General features: G+C 52.4%; 5 protein-coding genes across 5 annotated transcripts; 2 read left to right on the top strand and 3 right to left on the bottom strand.

Annotated features, from left to right (window-relative positions):
- Positions 1-522: 522 nt before the first annotated feature.
- On the bottom strand, positions 523-4,108 carry L228DRAFT_284516 (hypothetical protein). The gene is made up of 2 exons (XM_018336233.1): positions 3,277-4,108; positions 523-3,208 (listed from the first exon to the last, which is right to left on the bottom strand). Exons 1-2 carry the CDS (start codon positions 3,872-3,874, stop codon positions 780-782), a joined length of 3,027 nt encoding a protein of 1,008 aa, XP_018186106.1. The 5' UTR covers positions 3,875-4,108; the 3' UTR covers positions 523-779.
- Positions 4,109-4,153: 45 nt separating this feature from the next.
- L228DRAFT_284515 (Gcd10p-domain-containing protein) lies at positions 4,154-6,663 on the top strand. The gene is made up of 2 exons (XM_018336232.1): positions 4,154-4,718; positions 4,790-6,663. Exons 1-2 carry the CDS (start codon positions 4,633-4,635, stop codon positions 6,492-6,494), a joined length of 1,791 nt encoding a protein of 596 aa, XP_018186105.1. The 5' UTR covers positions 4,154-4,632; the 3' UTR covers positions 6,495-6,663.
- A 40-nt stretch (positions 6,664-6,703) lies between these two features.
- L228DRAFT_222625 (DNA replication factor c subunit) lies at positions 6,704-8,562 on the bottom strand. The gene is made up of 5 exons (XM_018330303.1): positions 8,319-8,562; positions 8,168-8,255; positions 7,934-8,108; positions 7,443-7,823; positions 6,704-7,391 (listed from the first exon to the last, which is right to left on the bottom strand). The coding sequence occupies exons 1-5, from the start codon at positions 8,453-8,455 to the stop codon at positions 6,958-6,960; spliced, it is 1,215 nt and encodes a 404-aa protein (XP_018186104.1). The 5' UTR covers positions 8,456-8,562; the 3' UTR covers positions 6,704-6,957.
- A 168-nt stretch (positions 8,563-8,730) lies between these two features.
- Positions 8,731-10,396, top strand: L228DRAFT_249306 (ARP2/3 complex, 21 kDa p21-Arc subunit). Its single transcript, XM_018333068.1, has 6 exons — positions 8,731-8,770; positions 8,836-8,881; positions 9,018-9,292; positions 9,451-9,566; positions 9,699-9,780; positions 9,896-10,396. Exons 1-6 carry the CDS (start codon positions 8,765-8,767, stop codon positions 9,941-9,943), a joined length of 573 nt encoding a protein of 190 aa, XP_018186103.1. The 5' UTR covers positions 8,731-8,764; the 3' UTR covers positions 9,944-10,396.
- Positions 10,397-10,796: 400 nt separating this feature from the next.
- L228DRAFT_269851 (hypothetical protein) lies at positions 10,797-16,968 on the bottom strand (the record flags this gene model as incomplete). Its single annotated transcript, XM_018335325.1, has 2 exons — positions 10,797-12,674; positions 12,736-16,968. The coding sequence occupies 2 exons, from the start codon at positions 16,966-16,968 to the stop codon at positions 10,797-10,799; spliced, it is 6,111 nt and encodes a 2,036-aa protein (XP_018186102.1).
- Positions 16,969-17,796: the final 828 nt, after the last annotated feature.

The following is a 17,796-nucleotide window of genomic DNA, read 5'->3' as shown; positions in this document are numbered from 1 at the left end:
TGCAAAAGCGGGCAGTACAAGAAGTGAACCTTGTGAGTCAACAGCTGTATTTGCTTTTGCGATAACATTGCAGTCAACTATTCGTATGTACAGGTTAAAGATGAGTCATGGGTTGATAAGATAACTTAACTACCTATGCTTCGTACTGATAACTAAAGTATAACTGAAGATGGGCGACAGATGGCTAGACACGGCAATTAAGAGTTCAAGGACAAGGATAAACCCCAGTTTTACAGGTAAGGTGCAGTGCAATACTGGTAACATACTATAGTTTAATTACCATGGCTATAATGCGATAATATAATGTTCCATCACTGTATGGCGATATTCTTTTTTGGATGGAACGTTTCACTACCAACTTCTCAATAAATTAAACAACATGTGGCTGATATATATATCATTTTCCGACAAATAAATTCATTTCTATTGGAAATAAATGTTAGGTTCGCTCAGGCAGAAAGGTATCAAAAAGGACCAGAAAAATCTAATAAAATAAACAAAAAATAAAATAAAACATAAGACAAAAAAAAAAAAGGAATATAACACGGAAGAAACAAATGCCAAGGACAAACGCTACAATGCATAAATGACCGAAAGAATCTGCTGGTACAATCATTGGCTTGAACTACCTTGATATATTGATTGCGAGGCAGGTAGCAGGCTACATCGGACGCAAAACTACCACATGTAAAACCGCACCAATCTTTAATAGTGCCAGACTCGTCGCATAAAAACATGTCATCGGATCAAACACTGTCGGAAATTCATATCGTGAATCATCACATAACAATACAATCCTTCTTCCCTTCGTCTTCTAGACCTTGAACACCAGCCTGTCTGCCCCTCTGAGGCAAAGTCCCACCTGGTCTCATCCTATGTTGCTGCTGCTGCTGCTGGGAGGGTGGCAAAGTACCGGACGACAAAACACTCCCAGACGCCCGGTTGTCTGCATACGCGCTACTTCGCCTTCTCGATCCGGTTCCTCCCAATGTGGGCCCCTGCTGCTGATGCGAGGCGACCGGAGTGGTAGGCGGATGCGGAGCATATGTTGTTCCCGTAATCTGGGGCGCATTCGGATTCGGCGGATGATACGCTGGTCTCCTGGCAGCTTGTTCGTAGCTTGGCGGCGGAGCATCATCGGCAATGTCTTGCCCATGGCGAGGAGGCAGAGAGGGACCGCGTTCATCGGGCCTTGCGCCTCGCTCACCACGCCGCGCTGGCGGCGGTTGGGCTTCGGATGCGATGTATTGTTGGGATAACGACTCTTCGCGTTGGCGAGCAGCCTGTTCCCGCCTGTGGCGATCTTCTTCTTCCTCTTGCAATTGGAGAGCCAGGGCGAGATCATGATCTTCCTGCTCAGATGTCGTGCGTGTGTGAGAGGGTCCTCGGCTGGTGGACTCAAGGGAAGGATCATTGGCCGTGGTTGCTCTTGAGTCGAGCCGATCGGCAATGCTGTCCATTGCTGGTGGCGGTGGAGCAGCAGCGAGGGGCTGGGTCTGGGAAGAATGCTCGCTCGGCCGGTTTTGATGTCGGGTATTGCGTCGACTGACCGTGGTCCAGGAGGACTGGTTCTCATCGCCGTGTGTTTCTGGGGCGGTTTGATGGCTCATATTGCCGACGGGCCTAAAGTCCCCAGAGAGAAATTCGCTCCCTTCGCCATTGACGTCGACAAGGCTCTGCCAGACTACCTCCTCGTGACTGGCAAAACCTGCATCGGTAACAAGTGTGAGAAGTTGGCCCGTACGCGGATGCTTGTAGAGTGTGCTAAAATGGTCGTTGCGAAAAAGTATGGCGATTGCCCCAGGTGTCAAGGCCTGCTTCATCGTTTCAAGGCCATAGCTGGTCAGTTGGGTCGCAGAGTTGGAAAGAAAGTATTTAATTGTTCCCACATCCTCGAGTAATTGTTGTTCATCGGTGGTGAGACCATCCCGTTGAAGCTTATCTTCCAACTCTTCCTCCCGAAATTGGAGATTCTGCGCATCCTCGTACGTCTTTCCCGACCGAGCAAGCGCAATTTCTGCAGGATGGCCTTGTGAGGGAAGCCATCCATGAATAAGAGGTATTGAGAATGTGCTGTAAAACTTGAGTTCCCTGGTTTCTTCAAATCCTCCTGCTTGAGAAACTAGGCTAGTGGATGCATGTGTAGAAGGATCATCAGAAAAGTCTATCAGGTTGGGTATCTTTGCCGGAATTGGAACAAAACTTGGATTGACATTCATCCCGGTATGCAAATTGATAAGAAATGCATATAATTCGCTCACGTCTGGCAACGCAGCAGCTGCGCCGCCATGTCGCCCTGACATGAGCTCGTCGAATACAGCATCTAAAAGAAGGCCAAGACTGACTTGTTCGCGCACCCGTAACGTCTCGACTAGTGCAGTCTCGAGCGTGCTAGGCGTCGACAGTACCAACGCATTAACAAGGGCCAGCAAGGGACAAGGGCCATTGGCGTTTTGGATCAAGATTGGCGAGCGTCGAGGATTAGTCTCTGAAGAATTATCGTACCAATTGATCTGCTTGATTTGATATGTCTCGCTCCTCTGCCGGTTTATAGTCGTGGGAGAAGGTACCGCTGCACCACCTGATGCCCCAGGCTGAGACTGGCTGGTCGATACAGAAACATCGGGTTTCGGCGGTCGTGGAGGTGGAACCTCCTCTACAGGCAAACGTGTATGATCTCCGGGGTCTGCTTGCTTTGAAGGCGGCGGACCTGGCGGAGGTTGGACATCATCAAGGTCGACCTCAGTTTGCTCATTTTTCCAGGCATCCATCTCGCCACTATACCATTCCTCTGTCGCTTGCCGTTCCCTCTCTGCTCTGGTAGCCCTTTCCGCCGCTTCATGGGCTTCCAAATCTCTCCTTTCCCGCTCCGTTTTCTCCCACTCTTGTTGCTCATCCCAAGTTTTGTGTACTGGGCTCTCTCCCTCGTTATGGATGTGTTCGGACAAGCCGCGATTGCGAGAAGAGAAGGCATCAAAGCTTGAGATGTCGGCTTGCGGATCCCAGCCCAGCGAGGATTCGGAGCGATGAGGGTCCATTGCTTCAATTGGAATGGTGTAGTTTGATGCTGGTAATTCATGAGCCGGGGAATTCTGCGCCTGCGGGTAGCTCGTGTCGTTGTTTGCAGGATGCGCAGTTCTATAAGGATTGGTGGGATGGGTATCATCAAGAGATAGATTTGCCGTCATGTTTACAGGAGGAACGTCATCTTGAAATTCATTAGTATATTCAGGTCCAATAATACGATATAATTGCTGCAGTATGTTGTTGGCTTACTTTTCTTGTCGGTACTATTTGATGTTGGAGCTGAAGCGCCCCATACTGCGGCACTGTTTTCCAGGCCCGAATCGGTCTCTCCTACCCCTGAAGCTTTTGGCAGAAAGGGATTGTTGGAAGAGAATTCGTGGTGAGCAGGCTCGGAATGTGCTGCGGTCTCCCAAGGATTGGGTGCAGAAACTGATTCTTTAATCGCATCGTCCTTCTGCGACTGTAAAGGCTTCCTGGGAATACTGTTCTGGGGGCCCACTCGAAGAGTTGGTGGGAGATTATTCTCTGATAAATTTGCACCCGTCTTGGATGAATCTATTCCCACTTTGAGTGGAGGGGGCAAGCTACTTTTCCCCTCATCCTCATCGTCCGATGCGTCCCATTCAAACGCACTCTCGTCCGAATCATCATCTTCAGCTTTACTGGACGAGCGATGCTTCTGCGGGCTCGAAGTATCTGCTGTCGTGGTCGTCGTAGGCTTCGACTCTGCAAAGTATGAGTTGGAAGAAGGCGTGCTCGGCGTGACTGGATATGGTGGTTGATGGGCGGGCTGCTGGTCTCCCGGAGGAAGGATTTTTGGAGGCATCGTCTCTTGCCGCAGAACCATGACAAGTCTGCAAGAAGATTATCGATTTCTGAACCAATTCGAGCTCCAAAATCGACCTGTAAAGATTTCAAGTTGACCGGGGACTTTGCTTGTCGGAATACAACTGCAATTATGGTATGACACGACGGTCGGGGGGATACAGCCGTTGTGGGTGACTTTGGGACTTCCTCAGGTAAGCTCCAGGCAGACACAAAAGGAACTCCACGATAAGTGACGATGGAGCATTTACAGGGCTTGCGCGTACAAATGCACCATTCGAATGTTCGAGGCCTTTTTATTGCTATTAAAGATTTATCAGGATCTACCTCACGAGATATTTCGCTATTATTGCCTGAAAATCTACTCGTGGAGCACTTGATCGACTTTATCCCTACTCTCTTTGTGTCTACGTCTCATTTGCCTCCATGTGGAATGACGTGGGATGCGACTGTGGAGGGCAACGAGGGACCCGCAAGGCACCAGCAAAAGGGACTTGCACTGCCACAATCTGACAGGACTCCTCAGCACGTCTCAACTGGAAGACTGAACTGAACTGAACTGAACTGAACTGCACTGAACAAGATTGCGATTGGCATAGTGCACCAGCTGCACCGCCACAGCCCAGGAGAGAAAACCTAAACATTTCACATGTGGGGCTTAGCGCATCTTTTTCCGCGCCCAAAAGGATTCGGCCATTCACGGTGGGTTCACTATGCTGGAAACTGTTGCTCTGCCCTTGCTTTTGCTGCAAGCACGTTGAGCAGTCCTTGGTGCGCAGGATGCATTCCAGCATCAAGCCATATAGCTATTTGGCTTTGCGCCTTCCGTCAGAAACACTGAAGATTGTCCAGTTGGTCCCAAATGCGTATGTACTGCCGATAACTACTGCATAATTTTTTTTATCCCTGTGAAACAACCAAGTTGACTTCCCCCCAGGGTCATTTCCATTGGAAAATATGGAACTTTCCAAGCAAACCATCTGCTTGGAAGACCTTACAATCTCACCTATGAGATTGTCGACGATATAAAAAGCCAACAGCATGGTGGCCTTCGAGTTGTACCTGCGTCCGAGCTTCACGCCGAAGTGCTTGCCGATGGCACCGCAACGCCCACAGTCGAGGGAGAAGAAGACCGACCGGAAACGGGAGAGGAATACGAAGTGGTGGGAGAAGATGGAGAGGTCATAATGCGGACCAATCGGCAGACGATTGACGATCCTACAAGCCAAAAGATGACTTTTGAAGAAATCGAGGCGCTGAAAAAGGAAGGATCCGGCGCTGGCAAGGATCTCATTGCCAAGCTGCTCTCGTCGCATTCTGCCATTGATCAAAAGACGGCATTCTCCCTGGCCAAATACACGCTGCGCAAGACAAGAAAATACGCGCGCCGCTTTACAGTGCTACCACTCGACATCCCGCTCTTTACAGAATGGCTCTTGGCGGAAAAGGAACCGATGCGCAGCTTGGACTTGCGTGATGAATTGATCGGACTGATCGGCAGCTGGGCCAATATCCGCTGCAGCGCTTCTGAGCCGCAAGTCCTCGAGGACGGCATCAGCAAGGTCGGCGGCGGAAGATGGTTAGTCGTTGATGAGACAGGAGGACTTATCGTCGCCGCCATGGCAGAACGATTAGGCATATTATATCCACCGGAGGAGGATGACTCGGACTCGGATTCGGAATCTGAAGAACCTGAGAATCCTGCTCCCACCACCACTGCCGCTGCTACTGGCAACTCTGCTTCCACCACCGCTACCCAGGAGGCAATAAATGACGACGTTGACATGACCGCTCCTGAACCCGCAGAAGCTCCGTCTGCTTCTGCACCCGCCTCTGCTCCAGCTCCTTCCCGCCAACCTCACCACCACCATCACCATCATCCAGTCCCCCAGTCCGCGACGCGAAATACTCTCACCCTCCTACACGCCAATGCACAACCGAATCTCTCCCTCCTGAAATACTTTCTCTTCGACGCATCCACGCCATCCCCTTCTCATCCACTCCACGACCACCTCAAGATGCTCTCATGGCTACAACTCCTCTCGCCCGAAGACGACAACGGGTACACCGAACCCGAGCGCGTCCCCGACGACATCATCAAGACCTGGAAATCCGGCAAACGGGGCACATATTTCCGCAAACGGCGCCGATGGGAGCGCATCAGGGCCGTCGTCGACGAGACCCGCGCCGGCGGATTCGACGGCCTTATCGTCGCGAGCGTCATGAATCCTGTAACGATACTACAGCACACTCTTCCTCTCCTCCGTGGCGCCGCTCAGGTCGTGGTATATTCGCCCACGGTCGAACCCTTGACTGAGCTCGCCGATTGCTTCTCGACTGCCAGACGGACTGCCTTTGTCACCATGCAAGCGGAAGCCACGATGGACGACCAAAGTATATCCAAAGACGATTTCCCCATAAACCCTACCCTCTTGCTCGCCCCCTCGATCCAGACTTCCCGCGTCAGAGAATATCAAGTCCTCCCCGGCAGAACACATCCGCTCATGACGAGCCGCGGTAACTCTGAGGGCTACGTGTTTACCGGAACCCGCGTGTTGCCTGCAGAAGGCAAAGTCGAGGCAAGAGGAAAGAATAAGCGCAGAAAGTTGGTCGGGGAGCGGTCATCTGAGACCCCCGCTTAGGATGCCGTTCTTTTTCCAATATCTAGGTTTAATTTACCCCATCTTTTGCTCTTCACAGTTGCATTGTACAAAAAAAGTCGATCTACCACGGAGTTTTGTCACTTCTTTTCTCTTACTTCTTTAACACCCTCTATACAATGGTGCATATATCTCTTTTCAAGACAGGGGAAATGTGGTTATATCATATGCGTCAATACGACAAATATTTTCCTCAACTGAGATATGATAAACATGATGCAAAGTGAAATTTCTCTTAATAGAAACATTCAAAGGATATTTACACACAGCTAAACGCCTTTCTGCGCCGTAGATGCTAGATTTTAGAACCACGTCCGTACCTCATTACATTCCCATGTCCCCCTTATCCACGCTCTCTTTCTTTTCCTTACTTCACGGTTCCATATCTGACTCTTCCCTTGAACATCGGCTCAGAGGCAGAGTTAGAGTCAGAGTCATGGTAAACCTACTTCCCATTTTCCATCAATTCGACACCACTCCTCACCGCACCAACTAGACCACCTGTCTGCACAGTCTCCGCGCCACCGCCGCTCAGTCGCCACTCGATTTCCGAAAGGCCCTCGAGCCACGCCACGCGGGTTTGGGGCGGGACGTCCAGGGCGCCCTTTGCGCCATTCGCGCCGCCCAGCTCGTCTGACAGGGCGGTCAATATATCCGCCAAAGCTAGACCTTTTGTCGCTTTGAGCGTATTGATTGTTGATAGACACGAGATGACGTCAGGCGTGGTCAGGAGCGTGGTGAGAATGGTTTGAATGTCAGATGGATGCGGCGCGGCAATGCAGTCGTAGATGGTTTGCGAGGTGATGAGGTCGCGCTGGATCGGCTCGGAAGTGGATGTTTCTTTATCCGATGCGGATTTTGGGGGGCGAAGAGGTGTGCCTGTGGTTCGTTAACGGGAGTATAATAGTGAGAGTAGGAATTACGACATACTACTCGCATGGCAAGCCTGCAGGACGTTCAACGAACGGCGCATGTCTCCCTTGCTCAGGCGCACCAAGTCGTCCACTGCATCGGCAGTGATATTGACTTCTTCCTTTTCAATAACCAAGTCGACGAGTCGTTTGATATCTGGCTCTTTGAGCGGACTGAATCGGAACCGTGTGCATCGCGAAAGAAGCGCGGGAGACAGTTTGTGCGTGTAGTTGGCTATAATACAGAAACGGGTATTGGCGGTGTATCGCTCCATGATGCGGCGCAGAGCCATTTGCGCGGTGGCGGTCATGGCGTCGGCCTCGTCGAGAATAATGAGCTTGTATGCACCAAGTGACTGCGCGCCGTCTTTGGGTGCCGCGCTGAAGATTTGTTTTGTGCCTGATTGGTTGTCGTTAATTTCTCGTTCGTACCCCTTTACAGGCTTGCATTGAGGGAGTGTTTGGATCCACAAAGAAGACGTGGACTTCGAGGATGGGAGGGAAACGTACTGGCAAATGTCTTGATTTGTTCTCTCACCACATCAATGCCTCGATCGTCACTGGCATTAAGCTCCAACACCATCTGCTTCATGTTGCGATTGCCATAGATTCGTCTTGCAAGTGCGAGAATTGTTGATGTTTTTCCTGTACCTGGCGGGCCGTAGAGCAGAAGATGAGGGAGTTTCTATCATTCCCGTCAATTTTTGTTATTTCTTGGACAAAAGCTTCTGGGTCGGAACGCACGTTTGTGTCCACGAAACGATTAATTGTTGCAAGAATATCCTTGTGTCCTGAAACATCGTCGAGAGTGTCGGGTCTGTATTTTTCCACCCTTTTCCCACAAGTCAGTTTCTAATATTGCATGAATTATTTTCGCTGGCCGTATTCGACGTACCAAGGCAGAGTATCCTCGGCTTCTACTGGCAAATTCGCCGCGCTTCTCTTGCCCTTGTTCGTATTGTCCGAGCTGAATTGGATAGTATTGTTGAGGGGAGCGGTATCCACGTCCATTTCATCTTCAATGTCTGACATGGTGCACGCTTTGTATCAAGGAATCCAATATATCTTCGCTGGAAATATCTCGTCGGGATCCGGTTTGGTCTATTGATCCTTTCGTTGCAATTTTTGTCGTTGGCGATTCTCACTTGATAGCCGGAAGACGCGACCCAGCGCGAAGACGCGTATAGTGGATTTCGCACGGGTAAGTAGGTAAGCTATGACCAAGCTCCATCCTCCCATCTCATTACCCGGAAGACATCCCTCCACCGCCCCAGGTCAGTTTACGTTGACGTTGACGACGACGACGACAACAACCACAACGATACCCATAGCACCGTCGCAATGCCTGTTCGTATATGCATCTTTCAAACCCTACGGTCTTCATTTTCAAAATAACTAAAATGTGTCTTTAGGCCTATCACTCCATTTTCCTCCAGGACCCTGGCGTCCGGATCATCGGTATAGCTAGCTCCCTAAGCTCAACTCAGCACCTCATACGTTCCACTCCACTATCATGAGCTCATCTGTTCCAATTCCACGTCCATGAATCTCTACGAGACGGGCTATTTACTTACACAATTATCCCAATCAACAGGAAACTTTGCGTTGCTCCCCCTCCGCACCAAAACCCGCGGCCCCGCATACCAACTCCCCGCTCTCCCCACTGGCGGCAATGAGTTCGACATTGACCCTGACAGCGAGAGCTACGACCCGCTAGATGAAGTGCTTTCGCTGTTCCGCGCGAATACATTTTTCCGCAACTTTGAAATCAAGGGACCCGCTGATCGCCTGTTGATTTACGGCATCTTGTTTGTCAGCGAATGTCTTGGCAAGATTCGACCAGGCATGAGCCAGCGTGAGGCCGAGAGGGTGCGTTTGACGGATCAAATCCCTTCATTACATTTTCCTACCTCGCTTTTTCTCTTCACTATGCGCATAATCTGCGCTCTAGTCCTAGTGATTTGCGCAAACACCCTTACTTAAGCTTCAAAGTATATGCTGACAAGAATTCCCATTTCGCGATACAGGCCGTGATGAACACCGCCCTAGACAACAACTTTGCTATCCCCGGCGACGCGACGTTCCCCTTGAACCAAGCTTTTGAGGCACCTAGAGATCGCAATGACGCCGAGCTGATGCGAGGGTGAGTTCCAACTTTGTTCATTCCGCTTCACACCATGTCCTCTTTCTCTTTTTTCCTTTTTCTGCCTCTGATCCGCGATGTATCCATCTATCATCAAACCAAGGGGCAACAGAATGAGCTAACATGACAAAGGTACCTCTCACAAGTCCGCCAAGAACTCGCAGTCCGGTTACTCGCGCGCGTGTACGCTGATGATCCCAGCACGCCGTCAAAGGTGAGCAGACCATTTCATGTTTCAACTCCATCATGTCCTACCAGTCATCACACTCTATTCTCAATTATCAATATACCAGTGCCAAAACTAACAAATACCGTTTCAATATCAATAGTGGTGGCTCAGCTTCACCAAGCGCAAATTCATGGGCAAATCTCTCTAAACAAAACATCCTACCTCGTTTCCCTCCCTCCCTCTCTTCCCTCCTTTCTTCTCGTCTCGTCTCGTCTCGTCCCGTGGCTTCGGAATCGATTTAATCCCCACAGCGCAAATGCCCAGACGTGCATTCTCGTCTCTTGACCAATTCCCTCTTCCCTCCTCCCTCCCAAAAACCCAACTTTTCAAACCTCCTACTGTACACGTTACACTTCTGTAAAACGCACGTCAGTAGACAAGATCTCCATTAATTGAAACCTTGAACACGGGTTGGAGCCACGGGTTGTTTGTTCTTCACTATCTCCTTAAGTTTATTAGCTTTGTACCGCTTCATATATATTATCCTGCAAATCGGTGCATAAGAGTACCTTTAGCTCGACATCTTTATCTCTCTCGTCTCTTAGTTATATCTTTCATCTACGTTTACTTTAAGTCAATTAAAACCATGTACCCATCTGCAGTCTTGTGTAGATTCGTTGCGTCTCGTTGTGTCCTGTTATGTCTTGTTATGTCAATTCGTCCCAAAATAAAATAAAGGATGCATTTTTTTCCTACCGAAGGTCGTAAAGACCGTAATATTGGTAGACATTGACACGTTTAAAGCATTGGGCTCCTTTGATCTGTGGTGGCATGACTTGCATTAGATCATGACTAGAATTTTACTTTTTTAGATACTAGTTGTAGAAAACTGGTGATAATGCCTTCATAGATACATAGATACATGAAACTTAATTAAATGGAAGGAACGGAAATGGCTGCTCGAAGCTGAGGAAGGAGAACCTTCCGATTCCATTCGCTACGCACCCTGCTCTTCATCCCTTTGAAACAGCCTGATATCCAGACCATTTGCACGCTACACATTACATTGGCCGAGGCGGCTCATATGGTCCATACGGATGATGGCCATATTGAGGCGGGGTATATGCGCGCGTCGTCGTGGGCGGCATGCCTGGTGGTCCTGTGACGGAAACGCCAACGGGAGAAGGGCCATGAAGACCATCCATATGCCGAACGAGGTGATCTGAAACTGCTCGAGGAACCATACGGGGAGTCATGTCTGGCGGCATGCTCGCCCGAGGATGCATTGCCTGTGATGGATGATGGTGTGCCGGCATGGAACTCGGGTGAGAGCCCATTGTCGTCGTTACAGGTGTCGGACCCTGCGACGTAGGGCTGGGTGCGTACATGGGCTGATGTAGCTTGGCAGGTGGAGCAGCAGAGGATGGTGGGGGCGGTGGGTGAGACATTGGAGTCTGCAACGCTTGTGGGTAAGAGGAGCTGCGAGAGTGACCATGTGCTGCGTAAGTCGCCTGCGGCGGCGGTGATGGATTGTGCAGCGCTAGATAAGAAGGCCGACCACTCTGAACGTAGCTTGCATGGTGAACTGGAGGCGAGCTCACTGATGAAGGGTGGGGAGGAGGTGGCGGCGGTCCTTGACGGGCATACGGAGTTTGCTGCTGATACCAAGGCTGTGGACCAGGACTGACCACTGGTGGTCCAGCAGGAAGAGCATCCGACATGGTCCGTGAAGAGGGAGGAGGCCCAGAGGTGGCCATTCCATACGATGGCCGATGAAATCGCTGCGGAGAAGGCGCCTCAACAATAATCTCTTGCCTCGGTGCAGGAGATGGTTGAGATGGAGGCCGTGGCGCGTGGTAAATTGGTACTTGGGCCGACTGCGGCGGAGGTGAGGGTCCGCTAGGCATAACGTGATCGTTGTACCTCTTCTTCTGACGAGGGTCTTCCGCCGGTTCACTGTTTAAAATGTCAAGGATATTCGACGTTTTCCTAGCCGGTTCCGGTGGGGGCCGGCTTGGAGCTTGCATGAGAACAGGCGTTGACACTGGACGAGGCTCGTCCCTAACTGGAGAGAAAGGCGGCGGTGGTCGTGCCACCATTGGTGGTTGAGGTGAATGTGAAACATACACTGCTGACGGCGGCGGCGGCGGCGGCGGAGGATTATTGGGTTCAATGAGATGCCGAATGTTAGATTGCTGAGCTTGCGATTGGTGAATCGACGAGGGAGGCGGTGGCCTAGGGCCACCCGTAGACACAGGCTCAGCAGAGTCAAATTCCTTGGTAACGGGCGGAGGAGGTGCAAGGGGATTAGGCGTAAATGGCGTCCTAGCTTGGAGGTGCTGACGATCCGGCACAGGAGCCTGGTATCGCTGAGGGATGTGCGTCTGATGGGCCGGACCCTGCGCTTGTGGAGGCGGAGGCGGTGGTTGGTGTGTCATGGGGTGCCGATATAGATTCTCCACAGCCTGTTGCATGGGTCGAGGCTGGGGACTTGACTGTGCCTGAAGAACGGGGCGCGCATCTGCTCGGGTATCTGTAAAGAACCCAATTCGCGGTCCTTGCTGGTGGTTTTGAGGAGATGCATGATGAATGGCTTGAACTGGTACCGGACCTTGGCCTGCCATGCTCACAGCGGGTTGAGGTCCGCCAGCCTGGGCTAGCATTGGATACCTTGAAGCATGCCCTGGAGGCGACATTCGTGCCATTGTAGGCTGCTGCATTCTCGCAGCTCCGCCATCAATCTCCATTGGATCGATGCTGGGTGCGAGCGGTCGAGGAGTGGTAATATAGTTGCCCTCCATTCTCTTTCTCGACACAGCAGCAGGTGGCGGCGGCGGTCCCAAATTCTCGCCGCGCTCTCTCTTGGCATTGCCCTCCCTGGCCATATCGTCGAGTTCAGTTCTTCCAGCCTCCAAAAGCCGGTTGTAGTAATTCCTGACCTATTTACTGTTAGATTTTGCCCAACGCAATGAGTCATAGGGAAAATTGTTTTTATCTTACCATTGTCTGGGTTTTGGTGGTCATGTAATTGGCAATAGCCTGCCAGTTTGTCCCAAAATGCTGTACCAGTCGAGGGAATTCCTGCTGCTCAGGGACAGACCAATAGCTCGACGCTTGAGACCCCGAGCGGTGAAGTTGAGCCTGCTGCTGTGCCTGTCTGCTTACGCCCAGCTGAGGCTCCGGCACTCCGGATGCTCCTGCTGTTGTCGCAAGGGTTGTTTGATCTGCTACCTCACCCAAACCTTCGGCGAGTGGAACCGCTGGACGACCAGATTGCAATACAGCCAGGAGATTTGCACCCTCAAGGTCCTTTGCTTTCTGGGCCTCATCCGCGACTACCTCTTGGACCTTGTCAAGCAATTTACCTCTATCCTTTTCGGCCTTTAATGGGGAAGTAGTTGCTGGCGCAGCTGCAATAGGTGGGTTCCGAGCTCTACGTTGACCTCTTTCCCTTGCTCCCGTTCCTCTTGTGCGTTTGGCAGCACGCTCAACGCCCTTTTCAGGAGCACCAGCTTTCCGGGTAATGCCTGGTCCCGGTGTGCCTTGGTCCGTATCATTGCTCGCAGACTCTCCAAAAGTAGGTGCTGCAGCCCTGCGAGGCCGTCCCGTGTCAGTGACCGCAATTGCTGGAGTCTCGAACTCGTCGCCTTCATAAACATCAGGGTGAACACCAAGATCTTTAACAAGCGCATTTGACTTGGGGCGGGTTTGCACAGTCCGTCCGCCCCTACGACCACCCTTTCGGTTACGTCTCCGGTTGAGCAGCGCCTTATATTTGGCTTCAATCTTGGTGAGATAGTAGTGCTCGATACACTGATGATAGTCGCGGTTCGGAATGCCCTCAGCAATCTTGCCCCACTTCTTTGGGAACTCGACGAATCGCTCAGTGAAGATCTGTTGCTCTTCTCCATTAAAGTTATCTTCAGGAGGCTCAAACTCGAAGAGTTCTAGTGCTTGATGAGCATTAATGAGCTGATTCGTATCTTTGAAAACTTTGGCGACCCGTTCAACCTTGTCCAGCATCAATGGTATTTCTGCTTCCTTTTCCATGTCCGCCTCTGCCTTGGCCAGTAATTCTCGCCTCTCCTGCTCCTCTCGTGCAGCTTGTTCAGACTCTCTCAGAACACGCTGGATATCTAACTCGCTGCTGAAGCGATGAACGCGGCGGCCTTCTGTCACGGTCGTCGTCGGTGGCGCCAGCGGAGAGACGGCCTGATCACTTGGGCTCGCAGATTGCTCTGCTTCTTCCTTCTTCTTGTCCAAGACTTCTGCAACATTGACTCTCCATGCCTTGTAATTTTCACGATAGGATTTTCTCAGCTCATCATCCTCTCTGGCGATATCCTTGCGTTGTTTGACCAATTCAGCACGCAAAAGATCCTTGATCCTCTCATGCTTTTGGAGATTCTCTTGAAAAAAGTCTGATTCAGAGAAAGGGGTAGGAGGCGCCGTATTGAGGAAGGGCAAAGCATCTATAGGAGGAGTAGGAACGCGGCTTGGGGATTGTTCTCGTCGTGTCTTCTCGTCCCCATCTGCAGAGGTCTCGACCTCCTCAGTGCTGGGTGACGGAAGACCCATAGGAACAGAAGGAACAGGCACTGGCGCTTCCAGAGATTGTATGGCCGTTTCTGTCTCCTCCTCCAGCTCTTCTTCTTCTCTTTCTCTTTCTCTTTCTTCTACTTCCTCCTCCTCCTCTGCTTCTTTCTTTGCCTCCACAGCCTTGACGCGCTCTTCCTCTTCCTTCTCCTCCAATAGCCGCTTCTGCACCTCCTCGGTCTCCTGTGCCGCTATTTCTTCGGCTTCCTGCTTCTTCATCGTCTCCGCTTCCAAATTCTCTGCCAGTCGCTTTTCCTCTTCTAGCCTCTCTCCCTCTCTCTTCCCAGACTCTTGTTTCTCAATCACTCGACAAAGAACAGTGACTTTGTCGGCGACAGCCTGGTACTGTTCGAAGACCGACTTGGGCGTTTTCCTCATAGTCAGTGTCGCTAATTCCTTTTCAAACTTCTCTTTGCTTTTGGCAAAGTCTTCCTCGTCAAGCTCCATCTCTTCGTCATCTTCTTCCTCCTCGTCGCTGATTGCACCCAGTCCGGCTGGGCCGGCGAGATCTTCCAGAGATGGCTCAGGAGCCAACTTTGTCTCAAAAGACATCTCCTCCTTGGAGGAGGATGGGCGTGGTTCAACCTTGTCTACTTCCATCTTGACGTCTGACGCCCTACGCTTGGCGGGGGATTCGAATGGTTTAAATGCGGATTTCGAGAGTTCTGGGGAGACGCTGCCGCGAACCGGACTCTTTGGCGGTGCTTCCAGCTTAGATGGTTTTGACGATTCTGGGGGGCGGTCCTTGTTATCACCAACCTCCTTGCGAGCCTGGGCCACTGTCGATGGGCCAGGACCACGTCCGTAAGATGGAGCGCCAGGACGAATCCATTGCAGATTTTTGTTCCTCGGAGGCCCTTTGTCCGTTCGGTTCGGTGGCCGGTCAGGTCGACCCGGCGCTCTATCGGCCTTGGGGCCTGTGGGGATATTCAGTCCTAGTGACGGAGGTGAAGAGCTGAGCGTAGCTGATTGAGGCGCAGATGGTGCTCCCGGCGGTCCCGGAGAGCGAGCTGCACCAGCACCAAAAGTGGGTCTCGACGAAGCTGCGGATGAAGTTGGCCGGCTAAAAGACTGAGGGCCGGTAGGCGGGAGTCTTGAGCCAGCGACTGGAGGTGGAAGAGAGTCTGAGAGGTGGGTCATAGAGTGAGAAGTGCCTGTCACGGAATCTGTTGCTGGCTTCGATGGGGCCGGTGCCGGGTTGGCAGTTGATGGAGGTTGCTGTCGAGGAGACGGCTGGGTATCAACCGATTTTGCTGGTTCCTTGGGTTCTGGAGGTGGGGCCCTATCTGCGAAGCGATCGGCTCGAGGGCCAAGGGGAGGTTGAGAGCTCGTCGGTGCCTTTGGTCCAGCCGATGCAGCCTTTGGCCCTTGAGGAATCTGACTGGGCTCCGACGTAGGAGCCGTTGGCGGGAGCTTGGACTCGGGAGGTGCCTTCCATACACTGGAAGTCGGGCCCGGTAAAGGGCCAGACTTGTATGATACGGACCCAAAGGCTGGCACTTGCGGTGCTTGCGGAGGAGGAGAGGCCACTGCTGGCGGGGCAAATCGCTCTCTGGAAAAGTCTGCTCGCAATGGGGGATATTCGCCCTTGTCCATGTCTCGACGACCATCTCGGATGACGTTTGATGAGAGAGCGCTGGAGGCCCGCCGTCCGGGGGGTGGTTCTCGTGTAGATTCGACGGGCGCAGGGCGGTCTGAAGCGGGACCAGGCACGGATACGCCTGGAGGCCGGGGCGTAGAAGGAGTGGTTACGGTCCCTGTTGCAGGTCGAGAATCGCTGCGGATTGGACCCTGATCTCTCTTGTACCGTTCAGCCTCTCGCTCTCGCTCTTCACGCTCGATACGTCGGTCCTCCTCGCGGCGTTCAGCACGGCGCTCCAATTCGCGTTCTCGCTCACGCTCGCGATCCTCACGAGCCTCCCGTTCCCACCGACGATCCCGCGAACGGCTTCGTGGACGGTAGGAGGTGCGTTCATCGACATATGGAGGTCGTCCTCGGCCACGCGAGTCCCAATCTCCACGGCCTCGTCCACTAAATCCTCCACGAGAGAAAGGTGGGCCACCGGAGGAGGGAGAATCTCCAGAAATGATACTAGGCGGTCCATCTCGCGAGCCACGCCGCGAACGGCTGAGATCCAAGTCGCGGGGAGGGAAGTCACGGAAATCACGAAGGGGCGGCGAACGGCCGCGCGAGCCTGGTCGGCGATCTCGATTATCAAGATCGCGATCCCGCCAGCCACCGCGATCCCGGTCTCGGTCACCACGAAACGGGGGCGGACCGTCTCTAGGATCACGAATATCTCGAAAATCACGGTCCCGATCACGGTCACGGAAGTCGCCTCGGCCAGCGAAGCCTCTTCCACGGGGTCCAGCAGGCACAAAAGAACCCCCACCGCCACTGCGCGGGGGTGGATCTACCAAGGCTTTGGGACCACGGGGTGGCTCACGAAACGTATCTCGCGGATGGGCGCTGCCGGGGCCGCCATCTGGTCCTGATCGTGAGGGAGGTTCTGTGATGCGGGATGCCAGCGAGCCACCGTACGGCATGGAGGACCTCCGATCGGAGAACCGTGATGGAGATCGATCTCGAGGAACATAGCGAGACTCGCCGCTGGTGTTGTTGAATCGCGAGGACATGACAATTCAGAATGGCCCCCCGTTCTCAAAAGAGAATGGGTCTGTTTTTTTCGTGTGGCAGACGAACCCAAATGAGACCGAGAGCACCTTTCAAGCCACCAACATGAGTGGTTTGTTGTCCTTCTATCGTCCTACCCGAGCCCGATGGAGTTTCCTGAAATTGAGTACCTGAGCACGTCGAAGATTCGCCCAGCAATGGTTGGATAAGGGCAACCAGGTTGGATTTCCAAACGAACAAATTGTCCGTGGGTTATTGCTCTTGCTGGAACCGGAATGCCCGATTAGGGCAGTCTGCAAGTACCGTGTTTGTTGGTAGTCGAGCTGTCGAGTGGGAGGGACGAGGTGAAACAATCGAAAAAGTGTCCAGTTAGAGGTCGACCTCCCACGCGGGTTATGGTTTGAGTCGAGTTGTGTGAGAGAGCGAAGAGTACGCCTGTCGGCACCAAAGTCAGCCAAATAGGCAAGCGAACAAGACAAGCAAGCAACGCAACGCAAGCGCAAAAGAGAGATTTCGGTAACACCCTCGTTCGGCAGGCCAAGCCCGGTCTGGCGCGGAGAGGTGCAGATCTTGAGCGAGTGGCTTAGCGAGAGGGGCCCGCCCGATGCGAGTGTCAATCGGCTGCTGCTGCAGCTTGGTGGGTGGGTGTGTGTCATCTTTGGGGTTTTCGGTTGTGCATGCGTTGGGTATGTGTGGGAGAGAGTACGTGTGTGTGCCAAAAGGCAAAAACAACTGCTTTGGGGGTGGGTAAGGGGCGTCGATGGTCCCGCATTGGGTTGCCGGTCGACCGTCGACCGGACCTCGAGTGGTGTGTCCTGAACGTACCTGGG

Source organism: Xylona heveae (genome assembly GCF_001619985.1).
Source record: "Xylona heveae TC161 unplaced genomic scaffold L228scaffold_9, whole genome shotgun sequence".
Lineage (NCBI taxonomy): Eukaryota > Fungi > Ascomycota > Xylonomycetes > Xylonales > Xylonaceae > Xylona > Xylona heveae.
This window is presented reverse-complemented; position numbering and strand designations above follow the sequence as displayed.